The sequence below is a fragment of the Anarhichas minor genome, unplaced genomic scaffold, assembly GCF_050575085.1.
Source record: "Anarhichas minor isolate MPS153535 unplaced genomic scaffold, ASM5057508v1 ptg000023l, whole genome shotgun sequence".
Classification (NCBI taxonomy): Eukaryota; Metazoa; Chordata; class Actinopteri; order Perciformes; family Anarhichadidae; genus Anarhichas; species Anarhichas minor.
The window spans coordinates 7,438,731-7,464,981 of record NW_027466469.1 but is presented as its reverse complement, the minus strand read 5'-3'; the positions used below and the strand labels follow the sequence as shown (position 1 = coordinate 7,464,981).

Genomic DNA, 26,251 nt, shown 5'->3' with positions numbered 1-26,251 from the left:
GCGCATAACCACGATTTTTGTCGGCGAAGTTCAGCATGAAGGTACGTTTGATCATCCACAACGGGTTAGTGCTTCTACGGATCGTAAAACAGAAGTTAGTTACGTGTTCCGCCACGTGTGCTAATGCTAATAAATGCATTGTATGACTGGGTAGCCGTTAGCATGAGGGTACAAACATTGATTTACTGTACTCATAGCGCCGATTTCGGGCCAGGATTTGGTGCTTTTATGCCACGATATTTTTGTGCTTATATGAGTAGCCTATAGTTGTCTTTGGAGTTTATAATAAGTGACTTATATGATGTTGTTGTCCACACGTTGCTGGTTCATCGAAAATAAAAAGTGGCCGTGTCCACACTACTGGCTAACAATCAGGCTATTTGCTGCATGTGAGTTTGAGGGGTTCTGAGCCCGAGAGCCCCCAAATTTGGGGGCGTCGTGCTTAAGAGGTTTGAGTATGAATACTGGACATTGTGCAGCTCTAAAATACGTACAAACGAAAGCATCAAGGAGTCCAATCAGAGAGATAATCTCCAAAGCCATATTGAAATTCAAAGTTTCCATATATTACCAAGAATCATTTATCATGATATAATCAGCCAGTCTGGCGGAGTGTGACAGAGATATTAATTTTATCCAGTTGCCATGAAATGAGTAATATAATTGATCATACTGGCAGAACGTATTCATGGTGTTATATAACTCCAGAAATATTAAATGAAAGGGATTTCTCAAAAAACAAGCTATTTTTCACATGTGAAAGTTGTTTGAACTTGTTCAAGGAGAGAAAACAGGCTCAGACACAAAATTGTAAAGCTAAACCTGAGTGGCATCCCTCTGAATGAATCAGAGAGGTACGGAGAGGCAGAGAGCTTTTCAACTGGAGTTAACTCAAATCCCAAAGAATCAGCATTCAGTCAATACTGTTACAGAACTTTACAAACCTACACAGTCATTGCTAAGTAAGAATAGAGACAAGAGAGTACACAATGCTAGTATAAGATATAATGAACTCAATATAAAAGTCAGAGAGTGATCGTGGCAAGTTAGGAAAAAGAAATCCAAGAACATTTGGGGAGCAACATAAGGCTTCATGTGTCTAGGGCGAGTTGTATCTCCTCTCAATCTTCCTCTCTGCTATCCGTTATCTCTTGAAGAAGCCTTATGGGCACTTCAACACATGGACCAGGATGGTGCACCTGGTCCTTTTAGCATTATGAGGAATGATCTCCTCATCAGATGGGTCTGAAATTAGCTGACTTGTATAAAAAATGCTCAAGAACGTTTCACAAACACATCAAGTTAAAGTTCATCACTCTTGAGCATTTGGTCAGAATCAAATAAATGCTTAAAATTGAGACAGTCCCTCAGGTTTTTATCATGGCCGTCAGGGTTGGTGTGGAAACATAATAGACTAATGTTATTAATAACAATAATAAGGTACCATACTGTATATTTTTTAATGCCCAATGACATTTCCAGATGAAAATAGTGGACTTGGTGTGCAATGTATAGTCATCTCAATCTTATATATCTGTATTCTTAAGAACAATGTACTTGTAAAAGATACTGTGGAGTACGCCCATCTATTTATTTTACATTGCAATGTTGGATACATTTTAGGAATTTACACTTTACATTTTTTCAAAGAACATAAGTGATATTCTTTGTTTTTTAAGATTTTTTGGGGCCTTGGCTCCCCCCCCCCCCCCCCATCTCAAACCATACGCCAACAGTTCTACATGAATCCCATATTTCTGTAAAATCAAAATCACTTACCCTGTACTGTAAGGAACAGAAATAGGAACAGTTTCACAAGACAGCTCTTCATTTTCTTATCTTGCAGATCCAGACTCAATAATGATAATATTTTATGATTGCAGTTTGAGTGCATTAAGTAGGGTATTTATCATCTCTGTGCCCCTCAGGTCTAAGTGTACTACATCAACTCAAAAGTGCTCAGCAATTACAAACAATCAGGAAACACGATCAAACTTGTTGCTTGAGTGGAAACTTGTGGTTTACCACACAGAATGTGTGAGGAAATGGAGATTAAATACACATGAAGAATGAAATGAAATGAAATTTGATCAGGTCTCAAAATTACTTATCTGTATAAGTCCTCCTGACTGAGACTAAATTGTTTCAGGAAATGCACAAAAACATTACATGTTTACATGCAAGTGCAGTATTCTTGTCATAGTAATTTTGACTCTCAGGAGCAAAGAAGGAAGTCCAGCGATAGTGCGACACATTTTGCAGAGGTGGGCACTTTGGGTGGATGAATGGGTCAACAGAACATTAGACTTTTACACACTCTGTTCATTTCCTATTTGCTCTATATGAAACCTCTGTGAGATGTCTCCTGGCTACATTCATCTCATGGAGCTGGTCAGACTTGTGGTAACAGTAGGTTTATTACACATCTGCATTTATGACAAAGGACACAGTAGAATGTTCATCATTTGTGGACAACAGCGCATGCTCTGTCTAGTAGCGAATCCTCCGTTGCTTTTAGGATTAAACATTTTGAAATACACTGATATATACTTATGAAGCAAAGTCAAGATGTTTTGATGCACCAACACATGCATACTATTCTGTATAGTAGATAGTAAATATACTAAATGTTTTGTAATTAATATAATAATATTTATTTCACAAGATTTAATGGTTACCTCACATTTTAATTTAATTGAATTGATATATTTTTAACATTTAATAAATAAAATAATACCTTTGTGGACAATATGTCTTGCTGCCTGTGAACTTTGGAAAATCCTGTTTGGTAATCTGCGCTTGAATCTAGTTCTGGAGTGTTCATTGTATAGGGTCACACAGAGGAAACAGAGTCTTTAACAATCTTTAGCTGATCTTTTTATTGAGCCTTTAACACTTACAGTTATTTTATTTCCTCACTCTGAATGTACACATTTTTAAAAATACAATCAGATCTAAATAAAAATATCCGATCTAACACAGAATAACCAGAGAGGCCAGAGGGTTTCCTGTCATTTTCCGTAGCGTAGACCAAAGGAGTTGAGGTTGAATGAGGACACATCTTGACGTTTCCTGATAGTCTGAGGGAGGACCACCTTTGACATCCACCATACTGTCCTGGGAAACTTTCCCTCAGCTGAATGGACCTCATCAACAGGAAAATTCCCAGAACTCTTTGCAGATGGTGGTATTGATGCATGGCTTAAATCTTTCAGGGCTTTGAGTATTTTCTGATCTGAAGGACAAGCAAGACAAAGATCTCTGACTTCCACCTTTTGGCCTCAGTCAATTTATTCATAAATGCTTATTGTAAAGCTGATCAGTCAAAACTTGAACTATAAGCAGAGGAGAAATAAGACAGCAATTTATTAATTCATATGAATTGTAAAAACATATCAATGAATTAGTCAATTGATAACAAATTTAAATAAAAACTCAATTTGAACAAAGACATAAATGAAACCTCTGTTTGCTTTTATTGGCTCTTTTTGGGTTGAGCTCCTCAAACATGCTACTTTTTCAGTTTTAGCACTGCAGCTCTCAAAGGGGAACACAAGCTTTTTGTCAAATGGTGATTTTATCTGTCAGGAAGACTGTTAAGTTGCATTATGGGAAGTGTAGGAACCACCTTTTTGGAGACCCTTTCCTGACTTTACCAGATGTGCAATACTGACAAATGACAACTAACTCATTAAGTAGGGCCTTTAGGTTAGAATTACTTGGAAATGAGTGAATTTAAATATAAATAAATGTGTGACAAAATAACTGTATTCAGACATGAAATGTGCTAATCAAGCAAATTAAAAGTACCTGAACATTTCAGAGAATTTCATGTAGCTTTGCAACTTGAGCTCATTTTTAAAATGTTCATCGAGCTCAATGATGATGGTTTAAAATGTAATGTCAACACACAGAAGCTACTTAAAATGTATCAGACAAAAATATCATTTGATTAGAAAAGAACCTTGTGTAGCACTTTGGTTGCCGAATGGTTAAAGTGCAAGCCACATAACCAAAATGCCCCCGCCCTCTGCTCAGTGCTTGTAAGATCTTTTCTCACTCCCAATAATCTGACACCATACCGGCTTCACGCAGTGATTGGTCAGCTGTCTCTTTTTTTCATTATTTATCACAACTATTTCTGTCACTTTTTACATGTCCAGTACAACTGAGTGCAATACTATGAATGCTTGGAGGAGAGCCTGACTATCCCCGTGTCAAAGCTATATTGCGTCTCACCTCTCTCTATGACAACTGGCGTTGGAAGTGGTCGTCCTACAAACGACTTGTGATTGTTCTGACGACACAAAGGCAGTCTAATCCAAGGTTTTCTATTTACTGTATTTGCAGAATGCTTTTAAAACCTTCAAAACTCTGACTGTACCTTCACTGTAGTAGGCAGTGTAGACCTCTGTAGACAAAGCAGCCATCATCAGAGCAACAATGAGTAGCGCCATCATGACAGTCAGTATGTTAGAGATGCTGAAATTCCTCTGCAAGCAGACAAAAATTATGAAAATGTCATTAGGTTGTAGGGGGAAGCAACAGTTCTAACATTCCTCTGAGCATTCGCTGCAGACAGATTTAAACAGTGGATACTGTTGTGTATGGATTGACTTACATATTATTTATGTAATGGTCACAAAACCTGTTGGCTGTAAGCCAATAACTTCCATGAGTACATGGATTGCAGGCAGCGTTAGTCATACACTTTACATTTGACTGATTCTGTTAGTCAATTGTTATTTGAAGCATATAATCATCCAAAACATATATCACCTCCATATTGAATGATTTTAGACAGACACTGGAAATATTCTGTGATTCCTCAGTGTTTAACCTTCTCCTCAAAGCCTCCTGAACCTGCCTTCAATGCCAAGCTTTGTAAGGATTTCCTTCTGAAGCCTTAATGTCAGACTCCTTAGTGTGTAACAAGAAACAAGACAGGATGATCAATCTGGCAAGTATTTCTAGAGTATAATTCAATGTATGAGGTTATCCAATTAGGACGCAAGCAGATAGAAAGGTGCTTTAAAATATCTCTTTAACTGACATGAAATGACAAACCTCCTGATGCATGGTGACTCTGTTTGACATCACATGATATCAATGTTGACATTGATTGATATTTAACTTGACATCATATGGTCATATGACACATTGACAACAAGATGACAATATCCCCACGATCACCCTCGGCCAATCACATCATTGATGTCAAATATTCAAACTGTTCTCCTCTCTGCTGCTGTCAGTTGTCATTTTAGTACGAACTGATGAGACCTTCCTCCACACTTGAAGAATACTTAAAGCAGACTGTTTTTTGTCACAATCCCATAATTAGGAACTGTGTACGGAAACCTGTCCTGTAACATGGACCAGTAGAGTCCTTACACACAGGCTGACTGAGTGCAGCTGGATACTGGTTGCTGGGGAATGCGTCACTCTGACCTCAGCACCAACACACCCCGCAGAGATCAAAAACATGCATGTTTTTGATCAATAATTCATCAGTGCCTGATGTTTACGTCCATGGTCATGTTTGGAATGTTCAGCTATGTGTGTGTGTGTGTGTGTGTGTGTGTGTGTGTGTGTGTGTGTGTGTGTGTGTGTGTGTGTGTGTGTGTGTGTGTGTGTGTGTGTGTGTGTGTGTGTGTGTGTGTGTGTGTGTGTGTGAACCTCTGAGGCTTGGTTATTATTATAACATTATTACATTACATTGCATTATTCAGGATTTATTGCAATTTTGGAATTATTGTTAGATATTAAACCAAAGTCTAAGGTCCAACGTTTTTCTTAAACAATAAACATATTTCAGTTTTAAAATCTTTATACTATACTTGTTGCTTTTATCCATCAGATAGGGATCAGTCCAAAATGTCCCATACATTCAAATCCCTATGTAATCTATTCGTCTTGTGTGACTAATAGCAACAAGTGTACTTTATGTCATGTTTTTTAAGTAGGTCACCATATGAGAAACAGTGGTTGCTAAAACAACACATAGCACAAAGATTCCCAGCGTGTGATCTCCGTGTCCTCGTAGCTATGGTAGAGTAGTGCAGTATCCAGCTTGCTTCCTTCACCTTTTATTTAACCTTTTATTTAACCTAAAGAGTAGTGTTGCTGTAACTTAACTACTTTTAATGCTGTAACTTTGCTACAGCTAGAGTTTCAAAGTAGCTTCCTTTGAACCTGTAAACCTGCTGTTTAAGCCACAGCACTCAGTCCATCCACCTCTTAAGTCTCTCAACAGTTATCGATTAAAATGCAGATTTGGTGCAGACATGAACTTTGCAGTAAATTCAGCTTCCTGTCAGCCGGTGGAAGTTTCAGAAAGGAAACAGATATTTATCTGATGCTGGAGGCAGACTTTGCACTCTCAAACTCACACTGAATCTCAAATGAAGCAGTAGCAGTTCCTTTTATTTATGTGAATGTCATTCTGTAATCATTTCTGTATTAAACCTGCTGTTTTTAGGCAAACCACAGACAAATAAATCTTCAAAAGAGAAGATTTGGAAGCTGAAAATATCCCACCAGGTAAATTTCAGCCAGAAGAGATTAATATATTTGTGAGAGGACAATGACAACACGAACTGTTGGATCAATTGTTGTGCGTATGTAAGTTAAGTTGTATTATCTTATTTCTATATTTAAACATTATCATTCATTTTGCATCAAATGTCACTTCACAAAGAACATCAGTGTTCATGATCAAAGCATATAATTAAACCTAAAAATTATACAAAATAATACAAAACTAAAGGAAATCATGGTGTTTTTGTCCTGGAGCTTCTAGAGACACACCTCCAATAGTGTGATCTAGCATCATCTCTAAGAGACAGTTACGATGCTTTCATTTTAGGCCCAGTACTACACTTATTGCCATTAACTCCTACATGATACATTACAGTCATTTAGCAGACGCTTTTATCCAAAGCGACTTACAATTCAGATTCTATCACATTTCTACACCGTAGGCACAGCTACGGGAGCAATTTTGGGGTTAAGTGTCTTGCTCAAGGACACATCGACATGCGACTAGCGGAGCCGGGGATCGAACCGCCGATCCTCTGATTGAAGGACGGCCTTGCTTAGCCACAGTCGCCTACAACATGATGAGCTTTCTACTTGTGACATCAGCAGAAAAAATAAACTAACTAATTTTAACCTCAACTCAAGAATTTGCTTTGCTGCCACACAGCGCTGCTTTTGTAGTCCTTTCGTGTGTTGCCAATCACTGAGTGAGGACTGCTCCCTGGACTCTCTCCCCATCCAGCTGCAGACTCTGTCCTCCTGCTCTACCCATGTTATGCTGCAGGAAAAGCTTCCAATAGATTGCAAACAATGCCCTCTCCATTGTGACTGCTGGGCTATTGTCAGGTTTAATGGTGGCTGTGACCACTGTCTCCCTCACATAAACTATACAGTTTCTCTCTCTCACACACACACACACACACACACACACACACTGATGCCTTTACTACATTCTCATATCATCAATCAAAGACTTACTGGACGTACAAACAGAGCATGAGTGGATGTGAAATGTGATGCTGTGATCTTACCTGTGTGTTGAAAGTGAGCGCTGACTAGCGAGTGCCCCCCCCCTCCTGGACCAGGGGTCTCTTTTATAGGGTGACACCTCCTGCGTCATCATCACTGACCACTGGTTGGTAGAGTGTGTGTGTGGTGCTACAGCATCACTCCTCATTTCCATCTTGTCCATCTTACAAAGATGAGTCAAATTCCTAAATGTTGATTCCTTTGGGTTTGGTTACTTTCCATAATAGACCTGAAATGAGGTTCTTGGTCGAGACAAAGACCTGGAGGTCATGACAATAAGCACACAGAGAAAGTGAAGTGGGCTTTATAATAGAAACTAAAAATATACACTGGAGGGCCATGTGCATTTTCTGTAACTGAAGAAAAACCATCTTTTGCCTCATGGAGTACAATAAGTTGAAGCATGAAAGGCATAATTAGAGATCTTCTTGCCTCATTTACAATGTGTAATGTTTTATTGACGACGAGCAAGTACACTTCTTCAGTCAGGAACACTCTCGTCATAGATTTTTAACCATTTATTGCAACAAATGGAAAAACAGTTCAACTTGGCGCTGGTTGCTCCGCTCTTAAAATGCTCCCTGAATTTAGCCAAGCTAAAATATACACTACTAAGCCAGCTGCTAAGCCAAAACAGGGAGCACCATGCATAAACCCCTCGGGTATACAGGAACGAGCCTGAAGTAAACTTTGAATACCATTTCAACCATTTGCTATGCAAAATGAACTCTGAACTACAAAAGGGTGGAGGCTGGGGTGGAGGAGGCAAAGCATTGCCAGCAGTATGGTCTGTAACAGCATAGGTGTAAAAAGGATCAGTGAGGAGGGAGTCATATTTAAATGATTAATCTGTGAGGAGCAGGATGTCAAAGTACACAACCTATAACTTCCGGTTGCCACTAGGTGGCGCTATTACTATGATTCTAAATTGTCATATAGATGTGTTCCGTGTCAGGATGTTATGACATATGAGAAATTTGGAGCACATTAGACAATGTACGGCCGAGTTACAACAACTTCCTGTTTCGTGGCGAATGGTGTTTTTTTGCCGCCACGCCACGGATACATAGTTCGATAACTTTTTGGTCTTTGAGTAACTTTTCACTGGCAAGGTCTCAAGAGCATACTGACCAAATATGTAGTCAATCGGGTGAAATCTCTAGGAGTTTGTTAAAAGTAGGGCGCCTTGAAATAGTCCAAAAACGTCATCAAATTCAAAATGGCCGACTTCCTGTTGGGTTTAGTCCAGGGGTCTGCAACCTTTACTATCCAAAGAGCCATTTTGCCCTATTTTCCACCAAATAAAATTCGTCTGGAGCCGCAAAATTATTTATTTGATATCACAGCTTATAAAGTGTTATATATATATAGTTATATTATATATACAAAAACTATAGTTTGTTGTATTTATGAAAATATAGAACAAGAATAAAGACAATTCTTGACATTTTATTTCAATGTTACCTGTTATAACAATATCAAACTCTTATGAAGAGGAGAGTTTGCTGCAGCAGCTGAGAAATCTCTTTTTCGCTCATCTCCAGCGTGACACTTTTCAGCACATGCTGTGTGCTTGTTCTGGAAGCATAGAGGTAAGTCAGCATCGTTGGCAGTGAAAGCAAATGAAGACGTCCACGCAGAGTTAAACTCTCTATTTTCCTCCGTGACTTTTCTTTTTTTGGATTTATCCATGGATAGTTTACAGAGGGCGGGGGTCTGAAAATCATGATCAGCCACCTGCAGGGAAAAGCGCTTGACAGAGGTAGAGGATTTAACTGCCTGTGGGAATAATTAACATATAAGATTCTGTTCATTCTTGTTTATAAATTATATTCTCTCTGAACACGTTTCTCTTTTTGGAGAACGTCATGCGAGATATCTTCTTCGATTAGCGCAATTTTCCTGCTCTTCTTTCTATTTCCTCGTCTCAGCCCCGTGTGTCACGTGTGTGTAAACCTCGCTCGAGTCAGGAAACTTGTCAGAATACCCATATTTGATTGGCTGAGCTGCATCACGTGATGTGATTTGCAATGCATTGGTCGGTGTGTTTCCTGCACCGCCGAACAAGTGCCGTAACGGTTGAATAAGAAGCGCCGGTTAGAGTTTAGACTCGGTGCCTAATATGTATAATTCAGAATTATCTATCGGATTTAGGTCCTGGGTCCAGATCCGGTACGCCAGTTGGGGACCCCTGATGTAGACTCAGGGAACCGCAACAGAGAGGCTGAAGAGCCGCATGCGGCTCGCGAGCTGCAGGTTGCTGACCCCTGGTTTAGGGCATGCCTCTTTGAGGCTTTTTTGTACATCCCATCACATTACATACAGTGGGTACGGAAAGTATTCAGACCCCTTTAAATTTTTCACTCTGTTTCATTGCAGCCATTTGCTAAAATCAAAAAAGTTAATTTTATTTCTCATTAATTACTCAGCACCCCATCTTGACAGAAAAAAACAGAAATGTAGAAATTTATTAAAAAAGAAAAACTGAAATATCACATGGTCATAAGTATTCAGACCCTTTGCTCAGTATTGAGTAGAAGCACCCTTTTGAGCTAGTACAGCCATGAGTCTTCTTGGGAATGATGCAACAAGTTTTTCACACCTGGATTTGGGGATCCTCTGCCATTCTTCCTTGCAGATCCTCTCCAGTTCCGTCAGGTTGGATGGTGAACGTTGGTGGACAGCCATTTTCAGGTCTCTCCAGAGATGCTCAATTGGGTTTAGGTCAGGGCTCTGGCTGGGCCAGTCAAGAATGGTCACAGAGTTGTTCCGAAGCCACTCCTTTGTTATTTTAGCTGTGTGCTTAGGGTCATTGTCTTGTTGGAAGGTGAACCTTCGGCCCAGTCTGAGGTCCAGAGCACTCTGGAAGAGGTTTTCTTCCAGGATATCTCTGTACTTGGCCGCATTCATCTTTCCTTCAATTGCAACCAGTCGTCCTGTCCCTGCAGCTGAAAAACACCCCCATAGCATGATGCTGCCACCGCCATGTTTCACTGTTGGGATTGTATTGGGCAGGTGATGAGCAGTGCCTGGTTTTCTCCACACATACTGCTTAGAATTAACGCCAAAAAGTTCAATCTTGGTCTCATCAGACCAGAGAATCTTATTTCTCATAGTCTGGGAGTCCTTCATGTGTTTTTTGGCAAACTCTATGCGGGCTTTCATATGTCTTGCACTGAGGAGAGGCTTCCGTCGGGCCACTCTGCCATAAAGCCCCGACTGACTGCAGTGATAGTTGACTTTGTGGAACTTTCTCCCATCTCCCTACTGCATCTCTGGAGCTCAGCCACAGTGATCTTTGGGTTCTTCTTTACCTCTCTCACCAAGGCTCTTCTTCCACGATTGCTCAGTTTGGCTGGACGGCCAGGTCTAGGAAGAGTTCTGGTCGTCCCAAACTTCTTCCATTTAAGGATTATGGAGGCCACTGTGCTCTTAGGAACCTTGAGTGCTGCAGAAATTCTTTTGTAACCTTGGCCAGATCTGTGCCTTGCCACAATTCTGTCTCTGAGCTCCTTGGGCAGTTCCTTCGACCTCATGATTCTCATTTGCTCTGACATGCACTGTGAGCTGTAAGGTCTTATATAGACAGGTGTGTGCCTTTCCTAATCAAGTCCAATCAGTTTAATTAAACACAGCTGGACTCCAATGAAGGAGTAGAACCATCTCAAGGAGGATCAGAAGAAATGGACAGCATGTGAGTTAAATATGAGTGTCACAGCAAAGGGTCTGAATACTTATGACCATGTGATATTTCAGTTTTTCTTTTTTAATAAATTTGCAAAAATTTCTACATTTCTGTTTTTTTCTGTCAAGATGGGGTGCTGAGTGTACATTAATGAGAAATAAAATGAACTTTGTTGATTTTAGCAAATGGCTGCAATGAAACAAAGAGTGAAAATTTTAAAGGGGTCTGAATACTTTCCGTACCCACTGTATACCTACCAAATTTCATACAGCTAGGTGAAACCGAAAGTTGGGGCTGCACTCTAGGTGGCGCTATCGAGTCATTTTGTCCGACCTTCACCCAAATGACTAAATTTCCTTGTTATTTTCACTGATCCTGAATTTTGTGCAAACTTTAAAAAATGGCCCAAGCACCTCTTTCTCACCTTGAAAGATGCAGAATAATAATAATGAAAGTTAACAAAACAGTAGTGCGATTTGCTGTTACTTGAACACTTTCATTTAACACTGTTTTCATTTTAAGTTCTTCTGTAACTTTAGATTGTAGTGTGAAGCATTCATTGTAACGTTTAACCTGATTGTCATGAAGCAGCTCTGGACAGATCATTTATACTAATGCCCACTGACATGGTTTGAAAATCCACTGTTATCTAACTTTTGCTCTCCAAGCATCTTAGTTTGCACATATTTAGATCAGAGAAGTATTTTTCTCATGGTGTGCCCACAAACCCTTTTAATAAGTTCAGTGTTTGGGCCGCTGTAATTATAGAATCCTGCTTAAGTCCTTGGTAGCCAGTAGGTGCCGCTATGAGTATGAGTTAGTATTGACATGCAGAAGTCCTAAAGTCATGACAATCAACAAGCATGTCAAGTTTGAGACAGTTTTGACAAAGTACAGTCGAGTTACAACAGCTTGATGGATGATGGTGAACCATGTAAAATGGCTGCCACACCACACGAGAAATTCATACAAAATTCAAAATGGCTGACTTACAGTTGGGTTTAGAGCATGGACCCCTAAGACTTTTTGTTAAGTCTACATGTGATACATCTGCTTAGCAAATTTTTGAAACGTACTGCGAGGGACTTGAGTCAGAGAAGTTATTTAATATGATGTTCTCCAAAGAGAGAAAAGTGGTCAGAGAGACCAGAGTCTTTGACCAATAACAGACAGTCTTATAGGTGAATTCTTCCCACGGACAGTGTAAAACCAGTACGTCTCATATGTTCAGAGGCCACTATGAGACAAAGCATAACTGTTTTTATCAAACGTATGTTACTTTCACAAAATCAACTTTTGGCCTCTTCCCAGCTTGAAACTTCTTTTAAGAGAATAAAAGGCTGAGAATGTACCTTAAACCAGTAAAGGTGTGTAAGCATCAGGTTCTAATGAAAACATCATGAAACTGTGAAATCAACTGTCCTGAGCCACTTTTTTGAAGAAAATCTTTGAAACTATGTTTACTTTCACAAAATCAACTTTTGGGCTCTTCCAAGCCTGAAACTTCTTTTAGGCAGTGGTGGGCCGTCAGGGCCTGCAAAGCCTTCTCTGCTGGCCTAAACAGAATCACAAAGTTATAGCTATTTTATAATTTAATAATTTTTCTTAAATACACAACATGTATTGTAATTTATAAAAATATTTTTCCCATGATCTTATTTTCTCATTGCACAGCTCCTGTCTTCCTCAGTTGCTCTGCTTCCAGTGCAGCTTGTTTTAAGTAGAGCTTTTATCCAATCAGATTTCACCTCTGTGTCTCTAGGTAAGAACAGAGGCCCGAGGCCTGCAGACTCACAAGTGAATCCCTTTGCAGTTTAAGTGAATGGGGACGATATTGTTAATTGTCATATTCTTCAACCAATCAGATCTTTAGTTTGACATGTTGGGCGTATTCTTTGACGTGTCAGAGCCTGCTAGCTGGCCTACAAGTACGTCAGCATTACGTGCAGCTCAGTTTCCATGTGCAACTCTACAGTGAGGTACAGCGTGTGCTATGATTGGTCAGTGGGCGAGCACGTGACTACCGTGAAACAATCACGTGATGCAGCTCAGCCAATCAAATATGGGCATTCTGACAAGTTTCCTGACTCCAGTGAGATGTACACACTCACAGGGCTGAGATGAGGAAAGACATAGCAGAGCAATACATTTCTTGTGACAGATGTGAAAGTAAAATCATAAGACGGACTCCAAAAGAGAGGAATGGATCGCGGTTTGTCATTAAGGGGTGATGGTGGACCCCGCAGCCAGACCAGTTAAGAACCACTGTCCTATATGAGCGCTGAAAACATTATATTTCCCACAATTTAAGCTTCTGCATTTTCCAAATGCACTAGTATTATTCAAACGTACTGTTCGGTTTGTAAGCCTCGTACCGAACGGTTTAATACGAATACGTAAATAGTTACAGCCCTAGAAACGAATAATAGCTGTGGCGCCATCATGAGGGTATAAGGTGGAATTTCAGCTGAAGGACAGTAGGGAAGGCCCAGGTATAAAATGCACGGCCCGCCACTGTATTAATGGTATGGTAATGATACTACGGTTTGCAATATTGGAATAAAGTAGTTCAAGTACTTACAGAGTATGTCGTTAGCGTTAAGCCTCGTTTATTCCGTCAGCTCGTTCACTTCGCTCATCAACTCAGTAAGAGCTGGCTCAAATCGTGCCGTGCTTCCAGCCATGGTCTCTAACTTAGAAAAATGCACAGAGTCCGTGCGCATGCGTGTTCCAGCAGTAAACAGTCGTATTTTACGTGAACATACAGACAGAATGTGCTCTGCTCTCATTACGTTGTCCTGAGAGCTTCTTGTTGACAGCACACAGTCTATAGTTCCATATTTACGACGTTTTATATGAAACATTAAATGTGTTAAAATCACGTCTTCATGTAGACCACTTATCAACGGCCAGCGTAATATGATTTTGGAGAAATATGTTCAAAGTAACCAAAATCGCGTCTCTTTCAACCTACAACTGAACAAACCATCAATATTTTAAAAGAAATTGGTGTTTTGTGACACGTTGATATTGTAACCGTAATTTAGCCGTTTGAAAAGACGGTGAAAATAGGTCTTAAACGTTCAGGCCCCATTTCAATGCGTTTTAAACCAAAAATCAACGTTGAAATCCGGGTTAGTGCTCACTGGGACTGCAACAGGCTTTTATTCGGACGCTCGTACACACTGTTCATGCGGTCTTGCTGACTGCCTGTCTATATCTTGTACCGCCCACAAGGTGGCGTGGTTCTACCGTGAACATCACAAGGTGTATCATAAATCGAATCTATATAAGCAAATATGTAAAATAATTAAACAATAAGAAGTGAAGCTCCTCTCTATGTATCCATGGAGATGAAATGTTTGGCGTCCGACATCTTCCAGAGAATTTGGCTTTGATCATATTCTCTGCTAGGGCTTCACTCTGTGACATCACACTGCTAGGACTTAAAACCTTATATAGTATCTGATCGAAATACATTACTTCATTCCTATCAAAACCAGTGTTGAGTACAGTCAGATTACTTCAGAGACGATCTACCACAGAACCAGTCTACAACAGACATCAAAGTCTTCAACAGACACAAAAGTCTAAAGGAATAAAACGTAAATAATTGTACATCATGTACAGTTGCTTTGCTTTTATTTTGAAGGCGACTGCTGCTGATTTTTATCTCAATGTACGTACATTAGCAGTGTCGGCAGCCGGTGTATTTGGCCCGATTCTGGTGCGTCATTCATCCCGAGTCTCAGCCGAGTCGGCAACCGGACTCGGCCCGACGTGTTTCTTCCGGTATGCCGAGCTTACGCCAGAACTGGACCAGGTCATTTTGGCTACCTGGGATGTGTTGACTGATGCAGAGCGGACACGGACATCTGAGGCTTTGCTAGCTAAGCTGCAAAAGCAACATGCTCAGAAGATGTTGGTTCTCTTTCCAACAATCCAGATCCTCTCTCACTGACGATCACCTGTCAGCTGTCCTTCACATCTCACCTCAGACATTCAACCTGACTTCAGTGCACTCATTCACTGAACTGACAGAAAATTAGGTCATTGGACTTCAAACTAATGCATCAGAAATATGATCCTTGTCAGTGTTTTACTATTATATATGGATATGAGATATGTACATTTGTTTGGATTCCTGCTGCAGATGTTTTAGGTGGAGCTCATTTTAACAACTTTATACACTGTTGTTCAGTTTGGGTAGTTAGGAAAGGTTTGAAAAATTATATTGTGCAAAGTAACTAAAGCTGCCAGACAAATGTAGTGGAGTAAAAAGTATAATATTTCCCTCCGAGATGTAGTGGAAGTACAAAGTTGAACAAAATAGAAATACTCAGGTAAAGTACCAGCAGCCTCAGCCCGACTATCTACAAAAAGTTCCCTAATCCTTAAATCATTCTGAGCTAAACAATGACCTAAGTAATTATCTTTCTTTGATTACCCTGTTCTTCTGATCAAACTCTGTATGACATCACTAACGTTACCTGATGGCTGCTCCACAAACAGATTGATGTTCTGCTCGTTGGTCACATGTTGTGATAAACTGCTGCTGCTTCCTCTTACTTGTGAGGGTTTTATTGTGAAAACAGATTCATGAAAAACATGCAGACCTTAAAACATGTCCTGTGATTTGAAGGGATCATTTTATTCTACTTATCGACACTTCTAGTAAAAAAAAATCTCTTTAAAAACAAATATATAGTTTCCTTCTTTTAAAAAAGGCTCAGTTCCTTCAAAAAAAAAGCTGGTCGATTTAGTTTTTATCAAACACACTTTATGTTTTGTACTGATGAGGTTCATGCAGATCCAAACGTGCTTCAACATTATCTCTGAGATCCTGTAGCTGCCGACTCATACATGTAACCACAGGTGTCCTCAGTGTTAGCCAATTCATAAACAAACAAACCAAAATACTACATATACTAAACAACATAATTAAACTAAACAAATAACTAACGTTCCGTGTCATGTTCCGAATTCAGTATTCTGTTCCGTTTCGTGTTCCGGATTCAGTATTCCGATCCGTGTTCCGTATTCTGTTCCATGTTCCGATCCGTGTTCCGTTCAGTATTTTGTTCCGTTCCGTGTTCCGTTTTATGTTCCGTTCCCCGGTCAGTATTCTCTGCCATGTTCCGTGTTCCGTTCCGTGTTCCGTTTTATGTTCCGTTCCGTTTTGTGTTCAATGTTCTGTGTTCTCTGCCGTGTTCAATGTTCCGTTCCCCGGTCAGTATTCTCTGCCGTGTTCAATGTTCCGTTCCCCGGTCAGTGTTCAATGTTCCGTTCCCCGGTCAGTATTCTCTGCCGTGTTCAATGTTCCGTGTTCCGTTTTATGTTCCGTTCCGTGTTCCGTTTTATGTTCCGTTCCGTGTTCCGTTTTATGTTCCGTTCCGTGTTCCGTTCCGTTTTATGTTCAATGTTCTGTGTTCTCTGCCGTGTTCAATGTTCTATGTTCTCTGCCGTGTTCTATGTTCTCTGCCGTGTTCAATGTTCCGTGTTGTGTTCTCTGCCGTGTTCCTTATTCTGTTCCGTGTTCCGTGTTCAGTGTTCCGTTCCTTGATCCGATCCGTGTTCCGTACCGTGTTCCGTTCCCCTTATTCTGTTCCGTTCCGTGATCCGATCTGTGTTCCGTTCCCCTTATTCTGTTCCGTGTTCCGTTCCCCGTTCTGTGTTCCCATCAGTATTCTGTTTCGTGTTCCGTTCCGTGATCCGAGTTCCGTTTCGATCAGTGTTCCATTCCGTGTTCCGTTCGTGTTCCGAATTCAGTTCCGTATTCCGAATTCAGTTCCGTATTCCGAATTCAGTGTTGTTCCGTGTTCAGTGTTCCGTTCCGTGTTCCTGTTTATGTTCCGTTCCATGTTCCGATCCATGTTCTGAATTCAGTATTCTGTTCCATGTTCTGTTCCGTGTTCCGATTCGTATTCTTTTCCGTGTTCCGATCCATATTCTGTTCCGAATACGAATCGGAACACTGAAAAGAATACTGAATTCGGAACGGAACACCGAACAGAATACGAAACGGAACACTGAACGAAACACGGATTGGAACACGGAACACAGAACAGAATACTGAACGGAACGAGGAACGGAATGCGGAACGGAACACGGATCGGAAAATGAAACTGAACACGGAACACAAGACGGAATACTGATCGGAACGGAACATGGATCAGAACACGGAAAAGAATACGAATCGGAACACGGAACAGAAACTAACGCGGAACGGAACACAAGACGGAACAGAATACTGATCGGAACACGGAACGGAAGACTGAACGGAATGCGGAACGGAACAGAACACAATACTGATCGGAACACGGAAAAGAATACTGAATTCGGAACACAAAACGACCCTCCGGTAACGAGCGCCAAATATACAGATAGCTTCACACACACACACGCTACACACGCTTCACACACACACACGCTAAACACACACGCACGCTACACACACGCACGCTACACACACGGATATCTAAGAATGTTTGATGTTGAGCTGCATTGATTCTTAAAAAGTCTCAATGAGTACTTCAGGGAGCCAACAAATAATCATACATTTTATCCCAATATTTTCACTTCTGCAGTATTTTATAATTACCATGTTTTTGCTTGTGTTATGTTCAATGCTTCTTGTTGAACATATGAGAATAAAAACAGTGTGAAATAAACCGACTTTTGACAAATGTAACACTAATATTAACTGTATTTTATCCTCTCAATACACATGAATGATGTATTGTAGCATGCCGATATATTGTTGTGAGTTAAAGGCTCAGTTCACCCAAATTATAATAAAGGAAAACCCTTTTTGTTAGACTCCATGTAATTTGGGTCAAGCAACCCAAACAGAAACACTGACTACACAAACAAGTACTTAAACTCCACGTTTCTGTTTTTTTAAATGATTGAAAACCCCGTTAATAAATAACAGATCCATGTTGTGTTCATTTGTTGACTGTGCTGTACAGAGCAGATGAATCCTCGTCTTCTTGACGTCTTGTTCTGTGAACAGAGAATTAAAACATTACAAGTTTCTAACCCAATGTGTATTTAAATATAATCATATAGAGATTAAAATGTGCAGCTCACCGCGGGGAGTTACTGGCATTGTCAGTTTTGATATCAATGTATTCAACCTCCTCGGTTTGTCTGTGGGGCTGAGCGGGCCTGATGTTAGAGTTGTTAGAGTAGAGGGCCTCTTCCTGGTTCTGGGCGAAGCGGATGCTGGAGTAGTGGTGGTGTTCTGCTGGTTGTCTCGGTGCTGGAGCAGACGAGGCATCACGCACTAGATCCATGTTTAGCTGACGGGACAAACACAACTCGAGCATAACTACGTTTGTTATTATTCTTTTGCACAAAATGACCTCACGGTAAAATACCTGATGGACTTGAGGAGGCTGTTCTTCAATTATTAGTATCGCTCAGCACAAAATAACGATACAAAACGAAAGTCAGGTTTAGTTGGTGACCAAAGCTGCCTCCATGTCGGACAGCAACCTCCGGATCTGCAAAAGTGAAGTCAATGCTGAAGTGTTTTAAACTGACATTCTCTCTACTGACCATCAGGGGGTGACTCCTCTGGTTGTATAGAAGTCTATGAGAAAATGACTCCTCTCTTGATTTATTACCTCAGTAAACATTGTGAACAGGGTGAAACATAGAAGGCAGCATCCTAAGAACTCCATCTGCTGAGACTCTCGACAGACCTCTATGGTGACCTCTATGGTGACCTCTATGGCAAGGTGAGAGTCACATGACTGGTGGAGGCTTCAGTATAGGCTAGTTTTGGGGTTTTCTCATGGTGTCTGATAACAGCTTTGCTGTCACTTAACATCGTGACATTCAGAGTCAATGGTTTAATACTTTTTGGAGATGCCAAACTTAAACATTTGTTATGTTCAGGAGAGCTAAGGTCTCTTATAAGGGAGCTGGTTGCCCCGTAATTAAACTTTTATCACCTTGCATAAACATGTTGACAGCTGGAACAATTTACTAACTGAATATCTTTATTTAATCAAATATCAAGTTATTTAAACAATAAAAATCAGTATTATCACATACATTTAACAAACTGTAGCCAGAGGATAAAAGTACAAAACCACACTATAAAAAAACATTTAAAAGGTGCTTAATTACAAACTCAGAATATATTTATGATTGAAGGATCGCCTCCGCACGGCTCTCAATATGGCAAAAAGGGTGCAACAGTTCACACAACAACAACAGTGCACACAGAGCTAACAATGTTAAGCTTGGAACGGTGTTATCAGCTGTAACTGCTGTTTGAGAGCAGTGCAGAGCGGTGCTGATTAGTTAACCAGTGGGACGCGCTCAAATGCACTAAAATGCACTGAAATTCACACCCTTTCCGCCCGGCTCGATATCAACACACAGAGAGAGAGAGTGACTTCATTCTCTGCTCAGGTTGACATTACTCCACTATATCTTCACATAGACAATAGTTGTTTGATGCTATATTAATGCTCTGAATGTCCAATTTTGCACCTTTAAGTTGAGAGACGAATACTTAAACAAAACATTTACTTGTGATGTACCTTAAGTAACAATTAAGAAAATTGGCAATATTTGACAACTGAAACAGGTAATTGATGTAAAAATAACAGCAGAGAGTAGTAAAGACTGTTTATAGAAAAATGTACTTGATAAGATACTTTTCTAGAACTGACTAAGATATTACTCCTTAGTAACATTTTTAAGCTAATTCTGTATTAGAAGGCTATTTATAAATTATAAGCTGACCACTCATTGGTTCACTGATACTAGTTCTCTGCTGGAAGTCTTAACGATGGTTAATACAGTATGTCAAACCTAATATTCATCCATGTGTGTTTAATCTGCTTAAACACTGTAAAGTAACAGACCACAGATCCGTGATGTGTTCATACTCTTGGTGATTTATCTGCACTGTACAGCACCGTCGGCAAACAACCCACAGCTTCTTGACATCTTGATCTGTGAATGAAAAACAGTAAAGCTCACAATATTAACTAAGAACAGGTTTAAACAGTAATAAAAGCAACGACCGCTGCAAACGTCGTGCAGCAGAGACAGATTGAACAGACTCACTCGTTGGCAGCACTGGCACTCTTAAAGTTGACCCTTGTGTACTCCACATCCTCCTCTTCCTCCTTGCGTCTGTGGGGCCGAGCTGGCCTGATGTTGGATTAGAGAAGATCTTCCTGGTTTCTAGAGAAGCTCACGCTGGCATAGCGAAGCTCTTCCTGCTGCTCCGCTGGTGAGCTCTGCACCAATAAACAAGAGTATTAAGCACCTATTGGATAAGTACATTTGTTGTTGGCCTGTCATACAAATGACCAAATAGTAAAACATCTGCAGGGTTAAAGGTGTGTGTGGGGGGGGGGGGGGGGCTTGTTCTGCAATTATTTCATTCAATATTCCTCAGATTCAAAGTCAAAAAGTGAACCACAGGTCTTGACTTCTCTTTTAGTCGTTGTAATACCCCCTGGTCACCAGCAGAGGTTAATGAAGTTTACCTTCATTTACAAACTGTTAACATGTATCTGTGGATGGAGACCTGTAAATCCCCCAACAATGAAAGGGCCAAAGCCACATCACCTACAGTGTTGATAACAGTGTTTCTGTCTCAGCACCTTATAGTTTAAGACAGAGAAAGGCTGGATAAAGCCGGGGTGGACAAACGTCTTTGATTGTGGGTCGTATACAGAAAACCAGAAGGAGTCACAAGCTAAACTTAATGTGTAGTTTTCAACCAGTCACACTGCAAGAAAATCACTGATTCTAGACCAGAAAACAACATTTTCCAATGTACAAAATGTGGGACTGATGTTTAGTTTTATAGTAACACACTTCCCCTTGACTTCAGTGAAAAAGTACTGACTTTACAAACGTTTCTGACTTGCTGTCATCCATCTTTACAGTTCCGCCATGTTTACCTGATAAACTGAAGTAAATGTTTTCATAGTTATAAATGTAGAGCAGCTGTTCAAAATGGCAGCGACATCTAGTGTTTAAACTAAGATGGGCAATGTACACAGTGTAATTTATTAGAAATATGCTCAAACCAAAGTCTAGTTTATTTCAAAAAAATTCAACCGTGGGTCATTTGAAAAACGGGCAGCATGGGTCAAAGGAAAACCAGGGTGTGACATGCACATATAGGTTATCATTTTGGAAATGAACAGGATGAAAGTATCCAAATAGGGACATAAAGACTTGAAAGACATGATGACTATTCAAATGTGTTTTAAAGTGAACTCTTTGAGACATCTGAGCTCTTCTTCCTCACCTGAGCGTTGTTGTCTGGTCCGTCTCCAGACTGGCTGGCTTGTGTCGAGGACCCCTTTCTTCTGGATAGGACAATAAATGAACAAAGATATGAATCATCAAATTAAGTTAGTCAACAACTGAGCGATTGTAAGATGCATTACTGAATATAATCACAGTAAAGCTGAACTGCTCACCTAATAAACAGGTAGGCAGTGAGGATTATGATAGTCAGGAAAATAGCAGTGGTTGATCCAACAGCTACTGTTATCAATGAAACTGGAAAGACTGATCAAACAGAACAATTACATATAGAATGGCAGGTTGTTTGTGTCCATTAGAAACTGATAATTAGAAATAAAATGATATTCAGACAGAAGCTTTCTAAATAAAGCTCAAGTTTTGCTTGCACTTTTTGCCCCATAATGTGAAAATGATCTCACCCAATAGAACAAAAGCAAGACGTTTAACGAAGTGTAACAGAATCTCTAGAACTTCAGGATCTGTTTTATGCAGATGATAAACTTCTTTATCTATTTATGACTTCCAGGGCGAGTGTGAAGCAGTTGGGTTGAACGGCACATAGAAATAAAACGAGTAGAACGGACATTCACATTCAAAACAACGTAGCTGGATGGTCAGACCGGCGGCCATTTTTATGTGTACAGTTGCCTTTGCGACTACTACTAAAAATACTATAATACTTAATGCTTCATCCACACACTCTTGGTACAGCGTAAGAAAGCACATTGCTATCAATGGATGAGTCATTTTCTGTAACCAGTGTAGCATTAAAGCATGGTGGAGTTAGCAAACAAGCTAGCTAACTAGCATACAGCTGACTAATTAGCAAGCTTGGTAATTCCACCATACTTTAATGCTACACTGGTTACAGAAATGAGCTAAAGGCGGCGTTTGCTGTGAGTTTAACTGGATTGTTAAGATGATGTCTAAGTGAATACCCTTCATAGTATGATTTACCTGACACAGCAATCAGGTATGAGGAGGAGTTACTACGTCCTCATGTTCTGGGCTTCACAGTAATAATTCCCATTTTGTTCAGCTCTGAAGTCAGTGATGACGAAGATCTGTCCTGATGCTTTTGGTGAGTCTTCATCCTCCTTGTACCAGGTGTAGTTAGCTGCTGGGTTAGCATCACTGCTACAGGTCAGAGTCACTGAACTGCAATTCCACTATCTCAGCAGAGGGACTCACTGACACAGAGGGACGCTTTGGAGCATCTGGAGGAGACGTGTTAACAGAGATTATTCTAGGTTAAGATTGTGTTACTACAGAAGAGTGTATTTGGCTTCTAGAGGGATACTGAACTACTTGACTCAGCTAGAATGCACCAAGTATATTGTTGTTGCTTTTACAAGTTGCTATTAGCTGTACCTAGGCTGCTTCAGTGTTAGTGCTTTTGCAGTTTCTGTTTGTGTAAGGTAGGTGTGATAGGTTCACTAGGTCAATTGCCCTGTTAAGTGCCAGGGGAGTGGGCTTGCATTTCTGGCAGACAATGAGCAATCAGTAGGGAGCTGTTCTTAACCACTGCTGGTGGTCAGCTTCCAAGCGTCGGGCAAACGAAGGCAACAGGGCGACTTTTTCAAGCCAGACTTCTCGAGCGTGTAATTGCGGGTCAGTAATCTGTTTATATTGACAAACATGTGTTTACATCCTATTTCTGTCCGTTCCTCTGTCCGGTAGTCACGTAGGCGACTGGTTGCCCCAATGCTCAGAGGTCCTTGTGGCCGATCAACCCGGTCACAACTTTTTTCTGTCCTGGCCCCACAGTGGTGGAATGAACTCCTCACTAACATCAAGACAGCAGAGTCGCTGCCCATCTTTCGGTGCAGGCTGAAAACACACTTCTTCAAGAAGTACTACCCTGAGCCTTCCACTTTGCACTTATTGTATTCATATTAGTTTTTTCTGCACTGTTGCTCTGGTTTATGCTCTTAGATGCTTGTTTAAAAAAGGGAGATGCACTTATGACTTCTGGTGACTTGTAGTTCTCTTAAATACCTATGTTGAATGCACTTATTGTAAGTCACTTTGGATAAAAGCGCCTGATTAATGACTGTAATGTAATGTAAGAACAACAAGTGGCATTTGAATAATAAACTGTGAATGGCTGTGTGTAGCAGCATTTTAGAATTTAAAGGTGGTCTGACAAATTGATGTGTGATGGTTTGAATCTTGATCCCAAAACAGCATAAAACCCTAAAATGTCCTAAAGCTGCTCAGTGAATTACAGCAGACTGAATGTGAAGCAAGTAGAGCTGAAGAAAGTAGTTATGATCAGTGAAATCTTCTCCTGCAAAGACTGGAAAGATGTAAGATGCTTGTTATCTTTTAATAAACTGTTTTACTCACATTTCACATCAATAGAGATGAATTCAGATCTCTTCGTCCCCAGCTGGTGCTCAGCTTTACAGTAATACTGTCCAGAGTCAGAGGACTGGATGGAGCTGTAGACAAGCTGAGGTTCTTTACCGAGAGGAGGGGGGTCTAGATTTCCATTAATCTTGTACCAGGTGTAGTTAGCTGCTGGGTTAGCATCACTGCTACAGGTCAGAGTCACTCAACTGCCCTCCACTATCTCAGCAGAGGGACTCACTGACACAGAGGGAAGCTTTGGAGCATCTGGAGGAGAATTGTTAGCCGAGATTAAGATTGTGTTACTACAAAAACACAAGTGGTATTTGAAGAAATGTAAAGAAAAACAAATGTGTGAATGGCTGTGTATCAGCATTTCAGACTTTGAAGGTGGTCTGCATGGACAAAGAGGAATGTTTGTGGGGACCAAAAACCTTTTTAACGTACGAATGACATGTGACTATTAAGAGAGACTTGGAAAAAAAACCTGAATATATCTTTTAAACCTCTTGCAGGAACCATTTAGTGCTCAGATCAGATGTTCCTCCTGAAAGGTAAAACAGGTTTTGACCACACAGGCTGAGGCAGCTTGTTGCTGCAGTAGTCTACTCCCTCGTGGTTCTGGAAGTTATTGTTGGTGTATAATGGAAACATAAAAAGACAGTAAATGAATACAAAGAAACATAAGCGACAACAAAGACACTAAACAAGTATAGAGTCGGTGTGTCTTGCTCCTGTTCAGGAGAAGTATTGGGACCTTTTGCATGTCTGTGGTCAGGGGCCCCTTGTCTCATAATCAGACTATGAGTGGTAAGTATTAATATTCTGATGTTTTGTACTCACACTGGACATCTATAACTAGAGATGAAGAGTCAATCCATCCATGTTTATTCTCAGACTTGCAGTAGTAGATCCCTCTGTCCTCAGAGCTGATGGAGGTGAAACGATAGATACCTCCTTCTCCATGAGGACGTGTTTGGTCCTCCTTGTACCAGGTGTAGTTAGCTGCTGGGTTAGCATCACTGCTACAGGTCAGAGTCACTGAACTGCCCTCCACTATCTCATCAGAGGGACTCACTGACACAGAGGGGAGCTTTGGAGCATCTGGAGGAGAAATTAATTAACATACTTAAAGATTATAATATATTATAGAATATTTACCATTTTATTAATATTTCTGTGTGTTTGTTTTAGACTATCCCTATTATTTATCAGTCTGGTGCCGCCATATGAAATGTTGTTGAACCTCCAACAGGCTGACACAGTGGCATAAACTTACATACTGAAGGAGAACACTGATTCTCATATCTGCTTACAGCACAGGAATAGCTGTCTGCAGAACCAAAGATGACTGAATAGGAAGAAGATCCTGTCCAGATGTTCTGTCCATTCTTGTACCAGAAGTAGGAAGAACGATCAGGCAGAACACAACTGCTGAGACACTTCAGCACCGACCTGGTAGAATCTGATCTGCTCACCTCCACCTGGAGACCTGGATGTGAGAAGAAGGATCAGAAATGTTATTTTATTAAACCGTCAACATTCACACAAGACATTTATATTCTAGTTTTCTAGATGTTGAACATTTGGAGATGATTATGTGACATGTTAGATGACATGTGAATTAAAATGTTACCTGTGACGGACAAAGTGACTCCAGGTGAACCAGTATATTTCTCTTTTGGTTGGTTTGTTGTAACCTTGAACTTGAACTCGGCTGAGTCGCTCTCTCTCAGGTCTTTGATTCTCAGACTGCACTTCTTCCCAGAACAAACATTTGTAAAGAAAGAGTCAACGAGCTGCTGTAGAGTGAATGGAAACTGTAGAGAAATGCAGAACACTGAGGTGTGAGAGAATAGTGTGATGTAGATAACAGATCACTGACAGTCAAAAGTCGACACAAACACAAACTTCAGATGTGAATTAAATTTCCAAAAATGTAATTTGTTTTTCTAAAACCCCAAAATCTGACTTTGCAGCATGTGTCAGTGAATCAATTATCTGTAACACAGATCAAAGCTACGATCATGGGAGCATCACTAGAGGGGCCCAAAGTGTCAGGGGCCCCTCTGACCCTAACTTACAACATGTCACTCAAAGAGACACCAACCAGGAAGAGAATCAAAATGAGCGCAAATACAATAAAAACTCCTACAAAAAGGTGAAAAAACATCGACAAAGAGACTCAAAATGAATAACGGACTCTAAATGTGGTCGAATGCATCGAAACACTGAACGATTGGAGGAAGTTCCACAGAGAGATAATGTTAATGTACGTACAGTCATTACTGTCACCCACATAAACACAACTTTACTGTCTTTAATGGAGCACAATTGTTCAGTTTATACAGT

The 26,251-nt window shown here is 40.4% G+C and overlaps 1 protein-coding gene and 1 long non-coding RNA gene across 2 annotated transcripts; both read right to left on the bottom strand.

Moving 5' to 3' along the window:
* Positions 1 to 3,011: 3,011 nt before the first annotated feature.
* On the bottom strand, positions 3,012 to 4,460 carry kiss1 (KiSS-1 metastasis suppressor). The gene is made up of 2 exons (XM_076096871.1): positions 4,385 to 4,460; positions 3,012 to 3,235 (listed from the first exon to the last, which is right to left on the bottom strand). Exons 1-2 carry the CDS (start codon positions 4,458 to 4,460, stop codon positions 3,012 to 3,014), a joined length of 300 nt encoding a protein of 99 aa, XP_075952986.1.
* An 18,061-nt stretch (positions 4,461 to 22,521) lies between these two features.
* LOC142955370 (uncharacterized) lies at positions 22,522 to 24,878 on the bottom strand. Its single transcript, XR_012955842.1, has 3 exons — positions 24,743 to 24,878; positions 23,897 to 24,166; positions 22,522 to 22,764 (listed from the first exon to the last, which is right to left on the bottom strand). It is a non-coding gene; the product is annotated as an uncharacterized LOC142955370 (long non-coding RNA).
* Positions 24,879 to 26,251: the final 1,373 nt, after the last annotated feature.

What these genes read in the sequence shown, in the direction of transcription:
- kiss1 (XM_076096871.1), bottom strand. Translation starts at nt 4,460, where the DNA reads ATGATGGCGCTACTCATTGTTGCTCTGATGATGGCTGCTTTGTCTACA. An exon ending in CACTGCCTACTACAGTGAAG is followed by an intron (nt 3,236 to 4,384) that starts GTACAGTCAGAG and finishes CTTGTCCTTCAG; the next exon opens with ATCAGAAAATACTCAAAGCC.